Raw genomic sequence first — 18,406 nt, 5'->3', positions numbered from 1 at the left:
AGGTGTTCCTCAGGTGCTCCTCAGGTGTTCCTCAGGTGCTCCTCAGGTGCTCCTCAGGTGTTCCTCAGATGCTCCTCAGGTGCTCCTCAGGTGTTTCTCAGGTGCTCCCAGTGCTCCGGGTTTGAGTTTGCACATTTATCAGAGCACTCAGACCCTGTGTCGTGGCTAGTGTCTACAGGAAGATGTCCACGCCCTCGTTCCTGTGCGTCATGTGAAGTTTGCTCTGTTTAGTGGGACGGCACCAAATGGAACACTGGCTGTCATGCCAGGAGGTGTTGAAAGGAGCTGCTCCATCACTTGCCCATTTCATGATTAGGCTGTGCTGTGAGTGATTTTTATCTGTGGTTAAAGTCTGTAAGACTCCTTAGCCTTTGAATCCTTCCCTTTTGGGGTTTTTTGTTTTGTTTTGGTTTTTTTGTTTTGTTTTGTTTTTGGTTTTGGTTTTTCAAGACAAAGTTTCTCTGTGTAGCCCTGGCTATCCTGGAACTCACTCTGTAGACCAGGCTGGCCTTCAACTCAGAAATCCGCCTTCTTCTGCCTCCCAAGTGCTGGGATTAAAGGCGTGCGCCACCACTACCTGGTGAATCCTTTCTTTTTGACTCAAACAAAATATAAACTTTAGGAAAGCTTATATAGTTAATTCTTTTTCTAGAATTAGCTGTGTTTCTAAGAAGTTGTGCTTCCTTTCAATTAAAAATGATGCTTTTTTTCTTTTTTCTATTTATTGATTAATTTATTTACTGTTTGTTTAGGATAGGCTCTCCCTCTATAAGCCATATGGTCCTCAAACTCACAGTCCTTCTTTAGCCTCCTGACAGCTGGAATTATAATACACACACATACACATAACTCTGGTCACTTGTTTCTCTAGCATCATTGTTTTGTGCTGATTCCAGGCTGATAATAGTTCATCCCGTGAGTCTGTCAATGTGTGTAGAAATGTAAACATTGAGGTGCTACGCAGGAAGAGTCATGAGTTCCAGTCAGAACTCAAACACACTGTTGCCTGCCATTGGCATGGGTTCAGCACAGGGTCAGCACAGGGTCAGTGCACCCGAGACTTGCTTTTCTCTGCCCCAGCATGCAGAGGGCCAGGGTGTCAGCTCCATCACCACAAAGATATTTATAATAATGATCATAACCAAGAAACTCAAACGTTGATCTAACACAGATAGTATATGAAACTGGTAACTTAATATTATGCTTTTTATAGTCTAGCATCCTGAGTATATTAAATCATAAAAAATAAAATGCTCTTAACCTTTGTTTTACTTTTAGTGGAAATTTAATGGAGCCACCATTTCAGAGCCAAAAGAAATTTGGGACAAACTTCACAAAGCTGGAAAAGAAAACTATCCGAGGGAAGAAATACGATTCCGATTCTGACGATGACTAGACCGCGCTGTACTTTAAAACCTTCTGTCTGTCTGCCTGTCTGTCTGTCTGTCTACTTCAGAGTTAAGTGTGGTTTCTAAATTCCACTGATTTCGGCCCATTGACCATCTGACACTCTTATCCCAGCGTGTACACTGTTTGACCATTTTGTCTGCAGTCATTGTGTATAACTTGAGAGAAACATACTTTAAATTACCTGGGAGGGTCTGAATTCTCTATTTTTGTGATTGATTTTATCATAACGTGATTCTTCTATCTTCAAACCATTCACACGTCTGTTTTTAATCTCCTGCGTTAGAAATAGGAATTTGCCAACTATTGTAAGAGCCAGTGAGTGCTGACTATACGCCAGGCTGGGGACCTTCGCTGGGACCACATGCACGTACTTGTCCGTGATCCGCTTCATAGAATGGGTTTCAGGAACTGTTAAAGACTCACTCATGGTGACTCTGCTGATAGCGGCAGGAAACATCGCCTTATTTAAATGAGCCTCATGGCACACGCACATTATGAGACCTGCAAAAACATAATTAAACCGTTTTTGAGTGGTAACATGAGGAACTCCATTGGCTGCTCTGTAAAACAACTTTAGCAAACGTGAAACTTATTCTCTAAAAGTGTGAGTCTGGAAACTATGAGATCATATAGCAAACAAAAACATTTTTAAAAAAATACAGGCCATGTGCTTAGCATGAACAGAAAGAATCTGATGCCCAGAAATAAATAAGCCTTGGTAAGAAAAGAGTATAGCATCATCTACTGAGATGGCTCAGTGTAGAAAGGCACTTACCACAAAACTTGGGGACTGGGCCCACTGGTGGAAGGAAAGAAACGATTCCTGCAAGATGTTGTTTAACATACACAATACAGGAAATATAAATGAGTTGAACTAAAGGGGTCTTGGGATTTGAGAGCAGTCTAAAACAACACAAAGGGGCTGGAGAGAAAGCTTAGCAGTTAAGAGCACTTGAGATGGATTCCTAGCACCTACATGGGGGCACACAGCCATCCACTAGCTCCCATTCTGGAACTCTGATGCCTTCTGACCTCCAAGGCCACCAAGCACAGCAGTGCTCAGTGGTGAGGGGTTCCTTCAGGTAAGCCAGGCTGTCCTGGTGAATTGACACACCCACCTTCCAAGAAGCCCACAACACGCAGACCCAGATGTGGGCTTTGACGAGGCTGTGATTCCTCCACACAAGGAGTCTACAGTAGAGAGGAATCCCATTTGTGTTACGGTGTGACTGAGAAGGCAGGATCCAGGCACTACCTTGAGAGGGAACTGAGCCACACTTGGAGTCTGAGAATGGAGAACAGCCATCCAACAGACAACCTAGGAGATGGTTATGGAGAGTGGGAGGGCTACGTGCAAGAGACAAGTTAGGGCAGTACAGTGCACAGGGAAAAACCCTGCCCTGGATGCCAGGACCAGATTACATCAAGAATAAATGTGCTTGTAGCCCTACTCCTGAGGTCATTGGGTGGACCGGCCAGTGATGTTATCAAGGTAGCAGTGTGGCCACAGATCCTGAAGACTGCAGCTCCAGCAGGCAAGCTCCCATAGCTACATTCTTCCAGCAAGACAAAAGTACAGAGACAATGTGATGTCTCGGTTGCTCCCATACACTCAGTGCACTTGGGAGACCACCACAGCAGGCTATCAGCTACTTCTGGGGATCCAGTCCAAGAATGAAAGCCCATAGGCTGCAGAGCTAAGTGTGGCCAGTAGAGGACGCTACTACATAAAGATGGGAAGCTATTCAAGTGGAGCCAGGTCCTGTGGGAATCTGACACTTGCCAAACAGGGCTTAACCATAGAAAAGAGCCCTGGGGTTCAACAGCCTTCACCATCACATCAGGCCCTGAGACTCCCTTTGCTCCTCTTTCTTTGACCTGGCCTACCCTTGTATTTAACTTTTGTTCAACTCATAGCGATTCTTTTATCCTGGTGTTATTCAGCTCTTCATGAAATATTTAATTTTGGTTATGCATTTTTTCCACTATCTGGCGGTCTTTTTTTCTTTTGTTCCTCTCAACTAGACTTTCAGCAGTATATAACTTTGTCTTACTGGGGATAGTCTTTACTTTTTTGTTGTTTTAAAAATCTCGTGTTTCTATTTTGTTCTTTACTTGAGGGGGAAGGTTGGGACGAGGACTCTCTACATAGCCCTCTGTAGACCAGGCTGGCCTTGAACTAGAGGTCTGCCTCCGGAACTTGGGAACTAAAAGGCAGTGCCACCATGCTTAGCTGGACTCCCTTCTTAACATTTATCTAATTTTGGGTTTGAATTTAATTATTTAAAAATCTGGAATTTTTATTACCATGTATTTTTTCTAATCTTTTCCCTTCCACGACATTCTTCTCTACCTCTTCTCTTTAACTTTTGGTTCATTTACTATTATTTCTCTGTTTCCCTTCTTTTTTTTATCTCATTCATTTGCTATTGCTACATTTACCCTAAATAATTCCTAATTTATAAAATTCTATATTACATGTTCCCGTTCTCTGTTTAGTGGTCCCGGGTGGTATATTAGTGGACTTTATTTCAGGTGTATTTCTATCTGCGGCTGTTGCCACTGCAGTAGCTCCCTTTCTGTACCGGGCAGCAGTAGGGGCTGAGCCCCAAGAGCGAGTTGCTTACTAAGATTTGCTGTAAAACCAGGAGAGAACCAAACCAAAGATGTGTCAATTTTATCAGAGAAACACCAGATATATGGGGTGTGGGTGCAAGCAAAATAATATGATTACCAAGAATGTAACTTTGTATTCAGTATTTTTAAAAGGTGGAAGATTTATGCCAACAGAAAAGGAAGCAGCGTAGAATTAACAGTTTTTATATTTGTGTACAAGTGTATGTACATGTTCGTATGTACACATACGTGCATGTGTAGTAGAGTCAGAAGACAACTCCACTATGTGAGTTCTTTTTTAATGTATATAAGTACACCGTTGCTCTCTTCAGATACACCCAGAAGAGGGCACCCATTACAGATGGTTGTGAGCCACTATGCGGTTGCTAGGAATCGAACTCAGGACCTCTGAAAGAGCAGTCAGTGCTCTTAACCACTCAGCCATCTCTCCAACCCCCCACTCTGTGAGTTCTAAGGGTTGAACTCAGGTCATCAAGGTTGGCCCAGTGGGTAAAGCTGCATGTTGCCGTGCCTGACAACCTGAGTCTGATGCCCTGACCTGCACTGATCAGTAATCTCAGTGTACCCCTAGGATCAGAAGCAGACAGGGGACTCTTCCAAACCTGTGGTCCAGCTAGCTTGCACACACTGGTGAAGAACCCCTTCCTCACACAAGGTAGAGAGGGAAAGGCCAAAACCCAATGGTTGTCTTCTGAACTCCAGGCACATGCTCACCATGTCCACACAGAAGAACATGCACACACACACACACACACACACACACACACACACGTTTCCTTAATCCCCCAATGCCCTGATACCAAAACTGGTTAAGAACACAACAAAAGAGTTACAGGTCACTTTACTTGATGTACATAGAAATGTTCTCCATAAAATGCATACAAAATCCTGTTGAAGAGATACTAAGATCAAATGTCATAGCCCAATTGGCTTTGCCTGAGGAAAGGGAGGTTTAAGCAAAAATAAAGTCAATCAAAGTTATGCCCCATGGGCCTGAGGAAATGGCTCAGTGAATAAGAGTGCTCAGAGCTCTTGCAGAGGACTCTGCTCTGGCTCTCAGCACCCACATCAGGTGGCTCACAACCACCACCTATAACTCTAGTTCCAAGGGATGTGACACCCTATGGAACTTTGAGGACACTTTCACGCATGTGGTAGACTCATACAGCCTCACACACACACAAACCAGCCTTAGAGGAAAAATCGCATGATAATCCCCACAAACACTGGAAAGGCCTTTGACAAAGTTCAATTCTAAAGAAGCTAGGAATAAGAGAAGCACAATGTACTGGCTAGTTTTGTGTCAACTTGACACAGCTGGAGTTATCACAGAGAAAGGAGTTTCAGTCGAGGAAATGCTGCCATGAGATCCAGCTGTAAGGCATTTTCTCAATTAGTGATCAAGGGGGAAAGGCCCCTTGTGGGTGGTGCCATCTCTGGGCTGGTAGTCTTGGTTCTATAAGAGAGCAGACTAAGCAAGCCAGTAAGAACATCCCTCTATGGCTTCTGCATCAGTTCCTGCTTCCTGACCTGCTTGAGTTCCAGTCCTGACTTCCTTTGGTGATGAACAGCAGTATGGAAGTGTAAGCTGAATAAACCCTTTCCTCCCCAACTTGCTTCTTGGACATGATGTTTGTGCAGGAATAGAAACCCTGACTAAGACAGATGGATAGATAGATGGATGAATAGACAGATACATAAATAAACAAACGAGAGAGAGAGAAGAAAGATATTGCAGCAGCAGGCTGGGCAGATGGCTCAGTAAAGTACTTGGTGTGAGAACTAGAGTTTGGGTCGCCAGTATGCATATAAGGAGATGAGCATGCCTAGTAGTGGTGTGGTGGTAATCCCAGCACTTGGGAGACAGAAATAGTAGATTCTCCTGGGGCGAGCTGTCTAGTTAGACTAGTGAAATTGTCAAGCTCCAGGCTCGCTAAGAGACCCTGCCCCAGTAAACAAAGTAGAGGGCAAATGATAAAGATGCTCAGTGTAAATCTCAGGCCTCCACACATATATACATACATGTAGACACACCCACACCTGTACACATACATGTATACATACCCACACATGTACACATACATGTAGACACACCCACACATGTACACATACATGCAGACACACCCACACATGTATACATACATATAGACACACCCACACATGTATACATACATGTAGACACACCCACACATGTATACATACATCCTCCACACATGTATACATACATGTATACACACACATGTAAACATGCACACACATGCACACCATACACAGAAGTACCATAAATAAATTCATAAGTGGATAAATTAATGTTTGCTATTTTGCTATGGTTTCATTTACTTTCTTTGATTTTTTAAAATGATAATTGTATAATCATAATATGTAATGTATAATGTATAATCTTTCTTTGGTTTATTTGTTATAACTGCATATATTTGGATGATAAGGGGGCATAGTCCACATGTGGGAGGTCAGCTGACAACTCATAGGAGTCAGTTCTCTCTGTCCACCAAGTAGATTCCAAAGATCAAACAGTGGCAAGTCCCTTTAAAGCTGGGCTGTCTCTCCAGCCCACTCTGGGGGTTTTGCAAGGGAGCTCAGTAAGAACAAGGAACCACCAGGTTGCTTTCCTTTTAAGAGTTAAAGCAGAGGATTTCTCATCACTAAAGTCACTGGATTTTTTTTTTTTTTCTGACTTAGTTCTCGGAAAACTGGTCTATTTAGTAGTAACTTTCCGGTGTAACTAATTCACGATTCACTTCGGTTTCCCCTACTGGGGACTAGTTCCGGAGCTCAATCTAAAACAGCGTCTTTCTATGCATTTCAGTGAATAGTGGTTTAATATCGGCGTTCTGGGTGGTAATGAGGTCACAGAAACAATCCACACTTTTGTATTTTATGAGTGCTTTCCGCTTTAGACAGAGGACTTGGAGGAACTGAGCTGGCATTGACCTGGAAGCCTCCGCCCTGGGGCCCAGTTCTCTGCTGGGCAAGCTGCTCTCCGAGAAAAGCAGTCAATCAATCTACCCAGCTGTAAAGCCTATGACCCACCGGAGGGACCACCCCACCAACACAGCCTCAAGTGCAATAGCGGCACTCACATCTTGAGCTGTCTAAGTGAACTTAAGGCCCACTTACCAGGAGGGACTCCATGCTTAGCACTATAAACCTAACCGACTACCTGTGGCTGGTGAGGTCATGTGTCCCAGAGGGGACATGCCACACCAACCCTAGTAGGATCTGTGTGACAAGTTCCACAGACTGAGGTGATTGACTTCAAAATGAGAAAGCCTCCTGGAACCGTTTGTGGAACTCTTCGCTGGAGGAAAAAAATATTGAGCCGTAGTTCTCATGGCAATCTATCTGTTTTGTTTTCTCATACTCCTTTTCTTATTTACATGTTCCTGGTAGCCGAGGCCAAGATCTTAAGGGAGAATAATGGGTAAGAATCCATCCCTAGAGATGGGTTCACTAACATAACCTTATCCCTGGGAAACCAACGCTTTACTTTCTAAGTCACTTCAAAACTATGATGATAGATAAAAACTTTCCCAAAAAAATTTCATATGGCTACATATGTGTCATCGGAGGTGGGTTTTGGTCTATGGTAAAGAAAGCCTTAGTTAGAATTAAAATAGTTTAAATTTATGCATTGAAGATTTATAAAAAAGCAGGCATTAAATGTTAAGTAATAATTGACCATAGGGCTGAAGAGTTAGCTCAGGAGTTAAGATTTACTAACCTGCCCTTGGAAATATGCCACTAGGCTTGGACGACTGCCCCCACTGAATACATCCTTTTAGAATTGTTATATTTTGATGATTTATAATGATGTTACCTGTTCTGTTTGTGATTCACTGAATACATAGTTTCAGAGTTGTAATGCTTGGATGATTTTTGTGCTTTACTGTGCCAAATGATTTTTGTTGGTATCTGTGATTGTTTCACTGGATATAGTTTCTAAGAGATGTAATGTTTGGTTTTTTTTTTTTTTTTAATGTATAAAATCCCCTGCTTGAGGGCTGCAGAATACACTCAGATTCAAACAAACTCTTGTTTGTTTCTGTTTGTCACTGCTGCATCCTTACCTATCTAGTTTCAAGGACCCTCATTCCAGGGACCCCCATACCCGACTGGGGTGGTCCATGGCAGGAACACACTACTGTCCCTTTCCTAAACCAGTATAATTTCTAATTTCATCTCTAATACTTATTCTTTTTTAAAGAATTATTTCTTTAATATATATGTATAGATATACATATGAATACATTGTATTTAGCAGCAGATGAAGACTGCTAAAGAAATTCACTGGTCAGATGCAGAGAACACATCATGGGGCTGCCCAGCACCAACTGATAAATCTACAACACAATCCCTGTACCTAAGGCTCAGAAAACATCACAGAAGGGGCAGAAAGACAGGAAGACAAAGAGGACTGGGATACCTGCTGTGTGACAGTGTCTTCTATATATGACGGAAGACTGCACATGAGAGATCTCAACAGTGCATAATGACCTCGCCAGCATAATGGCATGCCAACAGGAATGGGGAGACTCCCACGGAGCCCATCTCTAGATGAAGAGCTCCAGGCAATCAATGGCCACCTAGGGAGGAGGAGTCAGCCTCTTCAGGGATGAATTTCCTGACAGGTTGGCCAATTCCAAGTGTCAGCCCTAAGCATGTGCAAATCAAGTGGACTCAGCAGTGTGTGTGTGTGTGTGTGTGTGTGTGGACTCGGCAGTGTGTGTGGACTCAGCAGTGTGTGTGTGTGTGTGTGTGTGTGTGGACTCAGCAGTGTGTGTGTGTACGTGTATATATACATACATATATATTATAAAGACACACATACATATTATAATTAAAGATGAAGAGTTCATGAATTTGGGAGGCAGTTGAGGAAAGAGGAGCAGGGTGGGGGAGGAAATGATGTGAATTCAGTATATTTGTAGAAAATCCTCAAACAAACAATGGTGGCTGAAATATTTAATCTCAATCCGGGGCTTCTACCTCACCTTTGACCTTTGACCATTAGTTTCCCAATAAAAGACACACACAATTTTTATGTTTATAACAAGCCTTAGTCAGCACTAGAGCTGGACAGATATCTTCCCTCTATGTTATTAGAACCTACTTTCCTATCTATAACCTCGAATTATTGCTTACCGTGTTTCACTGGGGCTCATGGCCATGGTTTCTTGACTCCTAACTCATGGCATCTTCTTTCTTCCCACCTGGCTCTCTCTCCTCCTAGTCTCCTCTGACCCCAATCCCGAGAACCCCAAGCCCTGTCCTGCCTATCTCAATTCTGTCTATCTCAATAGGCTTGTAGGCATCTTTATTTACCAATCAGAAATAACTTGGGAGCGAGGTCACATTGCATCACTTGGGTCTATGAGCAGACTCTGGGGTCAGCAGGCTTTGGGGTCCTACACTTAGCATTACAATACATAGCAGCAGACCAAACCTCAACAAGCAACAATAACAGGCACATGCTTTCCCACATGGGCCTGATTAACAGCTAATTAGGGCAAAAAATACTCCCATTTTTACTGGGCTTGGCAGCACATGCCTACAGTTCCAGCATCTGAGAGGAAGCAGAATTGTGGGAACAAAGCCAGCCATAGATTTTCTATCAGAAGACAAAAAACAACCAATAACAACACCAATAATAACACTTCCTCCCACTTTGCAGTTAGTCAAACAAATGCCATAAACATAAACCACTTCATCCGTTTCCCTCTAAGATGTCTATTTCTGCCCCCAGTTTTTTCTTTGTAAAAAGGTAGGGGTTGGGAGTGAGGAAGGGGTGTTATGGCCCATGCGTTGGTTTCCTTTAAGGAATGGAAGTTCTTTTGAAATTCACAATGCTGTTAAAAAAGGCACATTGCCCAGTACAGTGGCCCACTTGGGTGTCTCTGGAACCTTGGAAGGTTGATGACACAATTCTCCTACAAAAGACCTAGCAGAGGAGCACAGCTGCTCACATCCACTGAAGAATGGTCCTCCTCCATCAGGGAAGGTCTACCTCTTCCACTTAGCATGCAGCTTTGGCAGGGGCATAACCGGAGCCATGATAAAGGATGAAAACAACCATCTAGCAACTGTGTCCCAGCCAAATAAACTCTGATGATCAAAGAGAAGCAGATGTTTCAATTTTAAAACCTGTTACATGGGGGGGGGGGGATATCATTTTTGACATTGAAACAACTGTAGCCAAATCTGCAAGCACAGATGTGGTGGGCCCCTAATTAAATTAATAAAAGAAAAGGTCTGGGCTGGAGAGATGGCTCAGCAGTTAAGAGCACTGACTGCTCTTCCTAGTAGGTCCCGAGTTCAAGACCCAGCAATCACATGGTGACTCACAACCTTCTGTAATGGGATCTGATGCCCTCTTCTGGTGTGTCTGGAAACAGCTATAGTGTACTCATATACATAAAATTAAATAAAGTTTTTTAAAGGTCTAAATTTGGGATTTGGCTGTGGGAACCTGCCTTGGAAAGGTGCATCTTGTCCCCAGACTTTTTCTTCTCTCTTCCCTTGTCTCTTGACTGACCTGAGATGAGCAGCCTCCTCTACCTCTACCACAATCCAGGGACTCGGACTGAGTGGCCTGCACGGTGCTTGAGTGCTGGGGCATTCAACACAGCTGTCACTAAGCAACACTTAGCACCTGGCCCCTGACAATGATTTTGATCACCTGTCCACTAAGACAAGATTCTTTTGAACATAGATGTGAGAGGATTAAAATTGAGGATGACTAAATTTATATTAGTGCACGACTGTATCCTAAGTGTCTAGGGGAAAGCGAGGGAAGTAGCTTTGTGCGTTTTGTCATTAATTGCATCATTAACTTTCTGATTACAAATGCAGTAAATATATAAAATAAGTACATATTGTGAAACATGCAAAGTAAAAAAAAAATGTCCTATAATCTCATCTTTCATGGGAAACATCTCTCAAGAATTCGATGCATTTCCTCAGATTTTGTTTTCTAAACACATGCTAACATTTATTTTTATATAATGGTACCAGCCACTATGTACTATGCTGTATTTTGAAAACTCTTTCCTTTAGTTCTAGAGCCAGAATGTTTCCTTGTGTCTGTACCTACCATATCCCTCCCCCTGTCTCTATCTCTCTGTCTTTCTCTCTCTCTGTGTGCTTCCCTATCTCTGTGTGTGTGTTTCTGTATCTCTCCCTCTCTCTGTCTCTATTTCCCTATCCTTCTGTCTCTGTCTCTTTCTCTCTCTGTCTCTGTCCATGTCTCTCTTTGTGTGTGAATGCATGTGCATGTGTGTTTCTTTCATCTACTAGTTTGAATCTTCTTTTAAGCCAAAAAAAATGGTCAGAATTGAATACATTCTTACATACACACATACACATATACACACAAGCATAAAATACATACACAAGATTACAAATTATGCACACTCGTATATATATAATTTTACACATGTATGCTGTGCATGCTGACCAATGTCATCACACCTCCCTAGTACCCCTGTCCTTCCTCCCCTCTTCCCCACAGCTCTCTCTGTCATGTCCATGTCTATTCATGTATGTGTGTGTGTGTGTGAGAGAGAGAGAGAGAGAGACAGAGAGACAGAGACAAAGACAGAGAAAGACAGACACAGAGAGACAGAGACAGAGAAATGTGCTGAGATTAACCAGGGTCACCTGTGATACCATGAGTTTGGAGATATCCATTGGAGCCTTGTGGGTTCAGTGGTGAATGCACAGCTAAAAACAATGATTCTTCTTTTCCAAGAATCTGTCAGCATCCAGAGTGAAGGGTGTGGCCCATAAGCCTGCCTTTTCCTCTTTTTGGCCATAGATTGGGCTGATCTGTTGTGAGCACTCAGTGCAAGGAGCTGATTTGGTGATTGCAATGGTTGCACTGCCCTAGAGAATGACACTCCAAAGCCCCACGTGTCTCTCAGCTCATACATCCTTCCTGCTCCCTCTTCCACAATGTTTTGTAAGCCTTAGAAATGGTGGCTAAGTGATTGCTTATAGCTGGTCCCTTACCTGTTGCTTATGAGCTGCATCTTTGGGCAAGCCCGAGGTTCAGTAGCTGTCCCGTTATGGAACCTCTTTTGTCTATGGTATACACAAAGAAGCTGCTATGTCAGTTTAGTGAACCGTCAGTTGGAAATATGCCCATGGCCTGGGCCTCCAGGCCTCAGTAGTTAGTCGGGCTTACAGTACCACGAAGTCACATGTTTTTTAAAAGTAGGAATTTGGATTGATTTTCTGGGACCTCTGCTTTCTTACTGTCTTCATTTTCAGTTAGTGAAAATCTGGTGCTAGCTAAAAATCCAGACGTCACAGACTCCCATCTACCATGTGAGACGCGTCTTCTCCCCTTCCACTTCAGTCACTGTGAAGGCTCAAGGCATTTTCTCTGTCTGCTCTAGCCAGACTATACACGCCCCTGCCCGCTCTGTTCTCAGGAAACTCTTGTGTGAGTGACAGGCTTTCTCATACATTTTCTGCCCATGACATCATCAACCTCTTCAGTCCACCTATTCATCCAGAGTGGGGCACCGTCTGTTTCTCCAGAGGGATGGCAGAAAACTTAGCCCTGTGGACTGGATGGTCTGTGACCATGCTCCTTGGAGAGCTTTTGTCTGATGTTCCTGGCTTCCTCACTAAGTACGAGCTTCTGCATAGAGTGTGGATGTTTCCACAGATCGCTGTGATTGGCCTGCACTGGGCTGCACTTGATCATTCCTGCAGAGTAAAGCTATATGGGAAACTGAGCATCAGGAGAGAGTACATACATCAAGAGCCCCTGTGCTGATGGTCTTGGTCTGAACACATCTGTGTGTCTCACACTGAACCATGCCTCAGTTGCAGTCTGTTGTGGTGGAGCAGGACTCAGGGGAATGACCATTACCACAGGTTACCATGATAGATATTACGCCTCAACCAGAAATCAGCTCCCCTACTATGGCATGTATAAGGGGCGTAGTATAACCCTATATAGTATATGACTGTGACATCAGTGTCTGAATAACATCACATGTCACTCCAGGAAGAAAAAGCAATCTCCTTGCAGCTCACTATGTCCTGCACTCCTATGTGCAGAAGCCTCACTTAGGACTCTGTAATGGTTAATTGGATGGGATCACAGAAAGGACCGTGGTGCACAGATGTATGGCCGCTACAATTTGGATTTGGAATATCTCTCAACTCTTCATGTATTGGAGGTTGAACCAAATGGGATGCTATTGGCAGGTGGCAAAAATTAAGGCACTGGCATCTATTTGATAAAAATTAAGTCATTTGGAAATTGCCCTGGATGGGCACACTGGTACCCAATCTCCTTTTATTCTAGGATCCTGGTTGCTATTAAGTTGGCAGCTTAATGCCTAACATGCTCTCCCAAACTTAATGTTCTATTTCTCTACAGGCTCAGAGTGGTGGGGCGAGGAACCATAGAGCAAAACTTCCGAGACTGTGAGTCAAACGAAACCATTTTCCATTGTTAGTTGTTTATCTCAAGTATTTTATCACAGCTGTGAGAAGCTTGATCTCTTCCCAAGGAAGGAAGAAAATAGTATCTATCCCTCTTCCTAAGGTCCCAGTGTCCAACCAGACACAATTTCACCAGAATCCACTCAGGGGAACCAAGAAGTTTATTGTGTGGATGCTCCCCTTCCAGCGGTTGTGTAGACAGCCAATGACTTTTCCATAGATGCATAAAGGGAGCCTCTTGTCCACTAGTTTCCCACGGACTATAAACTGTAGCCCCTTTCTGAAGCCACAGGAAGTAAGGGTAGAATTGCACTTAGCAGGCGATTCAGAGTGGCTGGACACTCTGGTCAGGGCCCTGTCTCCTTCCCCCCTCCTCCTCCTATCATGGGATGTACACAACCAAGAAGCCTAGCTGGTATGACCTTTTGAGAGCAGACACAGCTAAACTCCAAAAGATGGGGGCTTGTTTGACTTTGAAGGAAAGTCGTGCACAACAAAATCTGACCTATACAGTAGTTAAATATTGTTGTTGTTTATACTAGGGTGTTTAGGATAAAATTAATATCTCGATCAGTAGACTTTGTGTAAAGCACATCCACACACACACAGAGGTAGGAAGGACTAGAATGGACTCTTGGTCCTCTGAGTGAGAAGCAACTCTATCAACAGAAAGCCTTAAACTTCAACACTGGTTTTTCTTAGCCTTTGGATTGTAGATTTTAGATTTGTTAGCCTTCATAACTGTAAGCAAATTCTTAAACTAAACACTTAATATGCATCCAGAGCTGTAATTCCAGATACTTGGGAAGTTAAGACATGAAGATTATGAGTTCAAGGCCAACCTGATCTTATTTCAAAATAAAGAAAGAAAGCCAGAAACAGGTAGACCAAAATAAATTAAATATTTCAATGATAGTAAAATAAAGAATTTTTCTATATACATGTCCTGCTTGTTCTATTTATCTGGAGAACTCTGACTATACAGACCTTTAGATAGTTCTACTACTGCCCTCACCTATGCCCAGACACAGCAAAGATACCAACTTTCAAAACTATAGAGGAAACACCCATGATGCTCTGCAGAGCAAACACATATGAAAAGTGACCCAATTACCCTACCTTGGTCTTATCTAACACAACACTTCTGGCTACTTGCAAATCAGACAGACATCAAATGTAGGGACTGGTAAATATCACAGACTTACAAAAAAACAAAAAACAAAAACACCCCAGTGTGTGGCATGTGTGCTCCCAGCTCTCTCGAGGCAACTCCTAGCTTTGTCCTGACTCCTTTGGGTGTTGGCGTTTTTATGCATAGGGAATGCCCCACATGATTTGAGGACAATCACTCCCTATGGCCATTGTGGCTCCCACATAATCATGTTTTATGACCCTGGTTGATAGTAGTTCCCAAATCACAGTGTTCTCCCAAAGATTCCGGGAAAGAGCTTTCTATGTTTTTTAAGATGTTGACATACACAGAAGGCAAACAGGTCCACCCTGCCCAACCCAACCATTGGCCACTTGCTGTGAAGTAGGAAAATCCATTCTATTCTCCAGTATCTGTGTGGGCATTTACTCTGCGTGCCTTACACTCATCGTGGGGTTACAACAGAACAGGTGAAAGTGCATCGTAGCCTGGAAAGAAGTCAACCTTGGTGAGGGAGGGTGGCGTAATCCCTGGAACAGGTTCCCATGTCTAAGGTGTTTTAGACAAAGCACATGAGTCACAGCATCAAAGCTGGCTTTATTGGTTGCTGGGTACAACTCACAGTTCCCTGCCTAGAGACAAGGAAGAGCTTTGCATAGTGTTTCCTCATCAGCTCTTGCTGCTAGCAGGGTTCTAAGGAGTTTTATGATCTACAATGAAGGTTTGACATCGGCTCCAGTGTCTTAATCCTACTTAATCCATTATAAACTTGGGGAATGGCATATATACCCATTCATTACCCGGGCCTGAACTTCTTAAAGGCAGTAGCTGCATCTTAATTTGACTGTTACACCTGTTGCATAGCTCAGTGATTGGCACAAGGTGGGTACCAAGTCAGCCTTTATTTGAAAAACAGAAGGGAATACTTAAAAGAAATGAGGTTGTTTTCTGAAATCGTTTTTCATAGCCAGTTTAAATTCTGTTATTTGCCTTATTTTTCCTACAATCTCTTTTTTATTATTTTATTTTTATTATTTTGCTAGAATCCATCCCTATTTTCTCTCCTCCAGTTCCTTCTCTGCTTTCACACTGGCTCCCCTCCCAACCTCTTGTTACTCTTTTTTTTTTTTTTGGAAGAAAGATTATTTATTTATTTAAATATTTATTTATTTATTTATTTATTTATTTATTTATTTATTTATTTATATGTAAACACACTGTAGCTATCCTCAGACACTCCAGAAAAGGGCATCAGATTTCGCTTCGGATGGTTGTGAGCCACCATGTGGTTGCTGGGATTTGAACCCGGGACCTTCGGAAGAGCAGTTGGTCGGGGCTCTTAACCACTGAGCCATCTCACCAGCCCCTCTTGTAACTCTTAAAGAGAGAAATTCTGCTGAGTTTCATTAGTACTGCTCATGCCTTTATGGATGTAGGACCATCAGCTGGAGCATCTGTATCCTCTCAGGGGCTGCATCCCAGAAGAAAGCTAATTCTTCCTTCCTCAGCAACCATCAATCACCAATAGCTTCAGCTAAAGTGGAATCTCATGAGCCCCTCCCCACCCATGCCGGGATTGTGGCTGGCTTGTTCTCATGCCGGGGCTTGTGGGAGCAGCCACTGTACAACGGTGCTGCCATGTCCCATTTACCCTGTTTTTATTGCATTTCTGTAACATTGGTTCAGCTTTTTCTTTCATTTATTAGTACATAAATATGTGTAGATGATAGTCTATGAATATAAATTAAAAATACATCCATAACATCAGTTTGACCATTCAATTGCTCAATCTAGCAAAGACTAGCCTTCATTCATAGGCATTCTCCATAATGCTTTCAGGCAAAGATACATTCAAGTCCATATAATTTTAGCTTCTTTAACTACTGAAAAGTATTTCCCTAGGAGAATTCGTTAGATATAAGAGAAAAGCCAGCAGAAGGTCTGTATGCCTGGACCCAGATAAGTACTCATGAGCCTATAATCATTGCTTTTAAACACACGGGGTCTGCACGGTTTACAAATGCCACCAAGATGCTGAAATGCAGCCAGACCTGGTAGCTCAGACTTGTAATCACAGTACATGGGAAGCTGAAGTAGGAGGGTGGCAAGGTCGAGGCTAGCCTGGACTATACAGTGAGACCTTACCTCAAACAGAAAGAAAGAGAGAAGTATACAGAATTTTTCCTGGCAAAGGGATAAAACAAAACAAAACAAAACAAAACAACAAAATGTTGCAGAACCAGTTAATGAACTAAGACTTGATTATTAAGAAAGCAACACAGGCCAAGCATGCCATTAATCCTAGCACTCAGAAGGCTGAGGCAGGCGGATCTCTGTGAGTTCAAGGCCAGCCTGGTCTACAAACGGAGTCTAGGACATCCAGGGCTATACAGAGAAACCCTGTCTTGAAAAACAAAAACAAAAACCAAGAAAAAGAAGAGAAGAGAAGAGAAGAGAAGAGAAGAGAAGAGAAGAGAAGAGAAGAGAAGAGAAGAGAAGAGGAAGAAAGCAACAGTTTGGCAGTGGCTTTCCTGCACAGAGTGACTGGTCTATTTCTTTCACAGAAACTACTCATAGGAAAAGAAGCAAATTTTTAACTACCTTTCCAGTAACCCATGGAAAATCGAGACACTTTTTAGTAATCTGTGACAATTTTTTTGCAACCAGACATGTCTTTAGGATTTTGGTTACTATTTCCTTCATTGACTTTATTGAAAATTGGGAAATTGGAAAATGGAATATTTTCCAGTGACAATCCCTGGTCACACTTAGACTTTTATGTTAAAAAAAATTAAGAAAAAAAATTCCATAAATTTGGGCTGGTGGGGCACCTCAGCTGAGAAAGGTGCTTGCTACCAAGCTTGATGGCTGGAATTCAATCCCTGGGGCCTACATGGTAGAAAGAGAGCTGACTCCCTAGTTTTCTTCTGACTTCTGCATGTGAGTTCTGTGACATCCACGTGCATGTACACACACACACACACACACACACACACACACACACACACACAAAATCTGTCATTTCTGTGTTTGAGATGAGGGGAAACTGAAAATTTTATCATGTTTCATGATGTTTCAACTCATCAGGCTAAGGCCATTTGGCTACCAGTCCCCTCTGATGGGCCCAAAGGATAAACACACACATCAGATCAGATTGATCCTTTCCTTTGTTCTCAGAAAACACCAGCAAGGTCTTTCCAAGGTCTGGGAACGGAAAGCCTCCTAAGTTGCCTGTTGGAAGCACTCACAGCCTGCCATGAGCCAGTGAGTGCTCACCACAGTCAGCTGCACAGCGTAAAGCTGTAAGCTAGCTCCCTGGACCCCAGACCTGGGTCTAGAGAGAGCCTCAGGGAAGGGCAGGAAGAGCTGACACACTTTCCCCCAGGAGATGTTACTAGAGCACACACAGCCTCTGTCCCAAGCAGCAGCCGCTTGTAAAAATGCCACCAGGAGCATTCCTGGACTCCGACGTGCATAACACAAAAGGTCACGCAGGACTGGAAACACTCAAGTCTCTGCGGAGCAGACAACTGTACATCTCACGAGAGCTTACTGAGGGCTGGAGAGATGGCTCCTGCAGAGGACCCAAGTTCAGTTCCCAGAACCCTCACCAGGGAGCTCACCACCCCCTGTAGCCTGTAACTCTAGTTCCCCGGGGATCTGATGCCTTTGCCTCCACTCAGGAACACACCCACACACAACACACACGGAAACAAATAATTAAAAATA

General features: G+C 43.1%; 1 protein-coding gene across 3 annotated transcripts in view; it reads left to right on the top strand.

Annotated features, from left to right (window-relative positions):
* The window catches only part of Txndc9 (thioredoxin domain containing 9), an 11,943-nt gene extending 9,991 nt beyond the window's left edge, over positions 1 to 1,952 (top strand). For all 3 annotated transcript variants that reach the window (XM_021162567.2, XM_021162558.2, XM_021162577.2), the window contains exon 5: positions 1,279 to 1,952. In XM_021162567.2, the coding sequence (XP_021018226.1) occupies positions 1,279 to 1,396 (118 nt within the window). In that variant the 3' untranslated portion in view covers positions 1,397 to 1,952. The remainder of the gene's footprint in view (positions 1 to 1,278) is intronic.
* Positions 1,953 to 18,406: the final 16,454 nt, after the last annotated feature.

This window comes from Mus caroli, chromosome 1, assembly GCF_900094665.2.
Source record: "Mus caroli chromosome 1, CAROLI_EIJ_v1.1, whole genome shotgun sequence".
NCBI classification, from domain to species: domain Eukaryota; kingdom Metazoa; phylum Chordata; class Mammalia; order Rodentia; family Muridae; genus Mus; species Mus caroli.
Note: the sequence above shows the minus strand (reverse complement) of the source record. Positions and strands in the feature narration are given on the sequence as shown.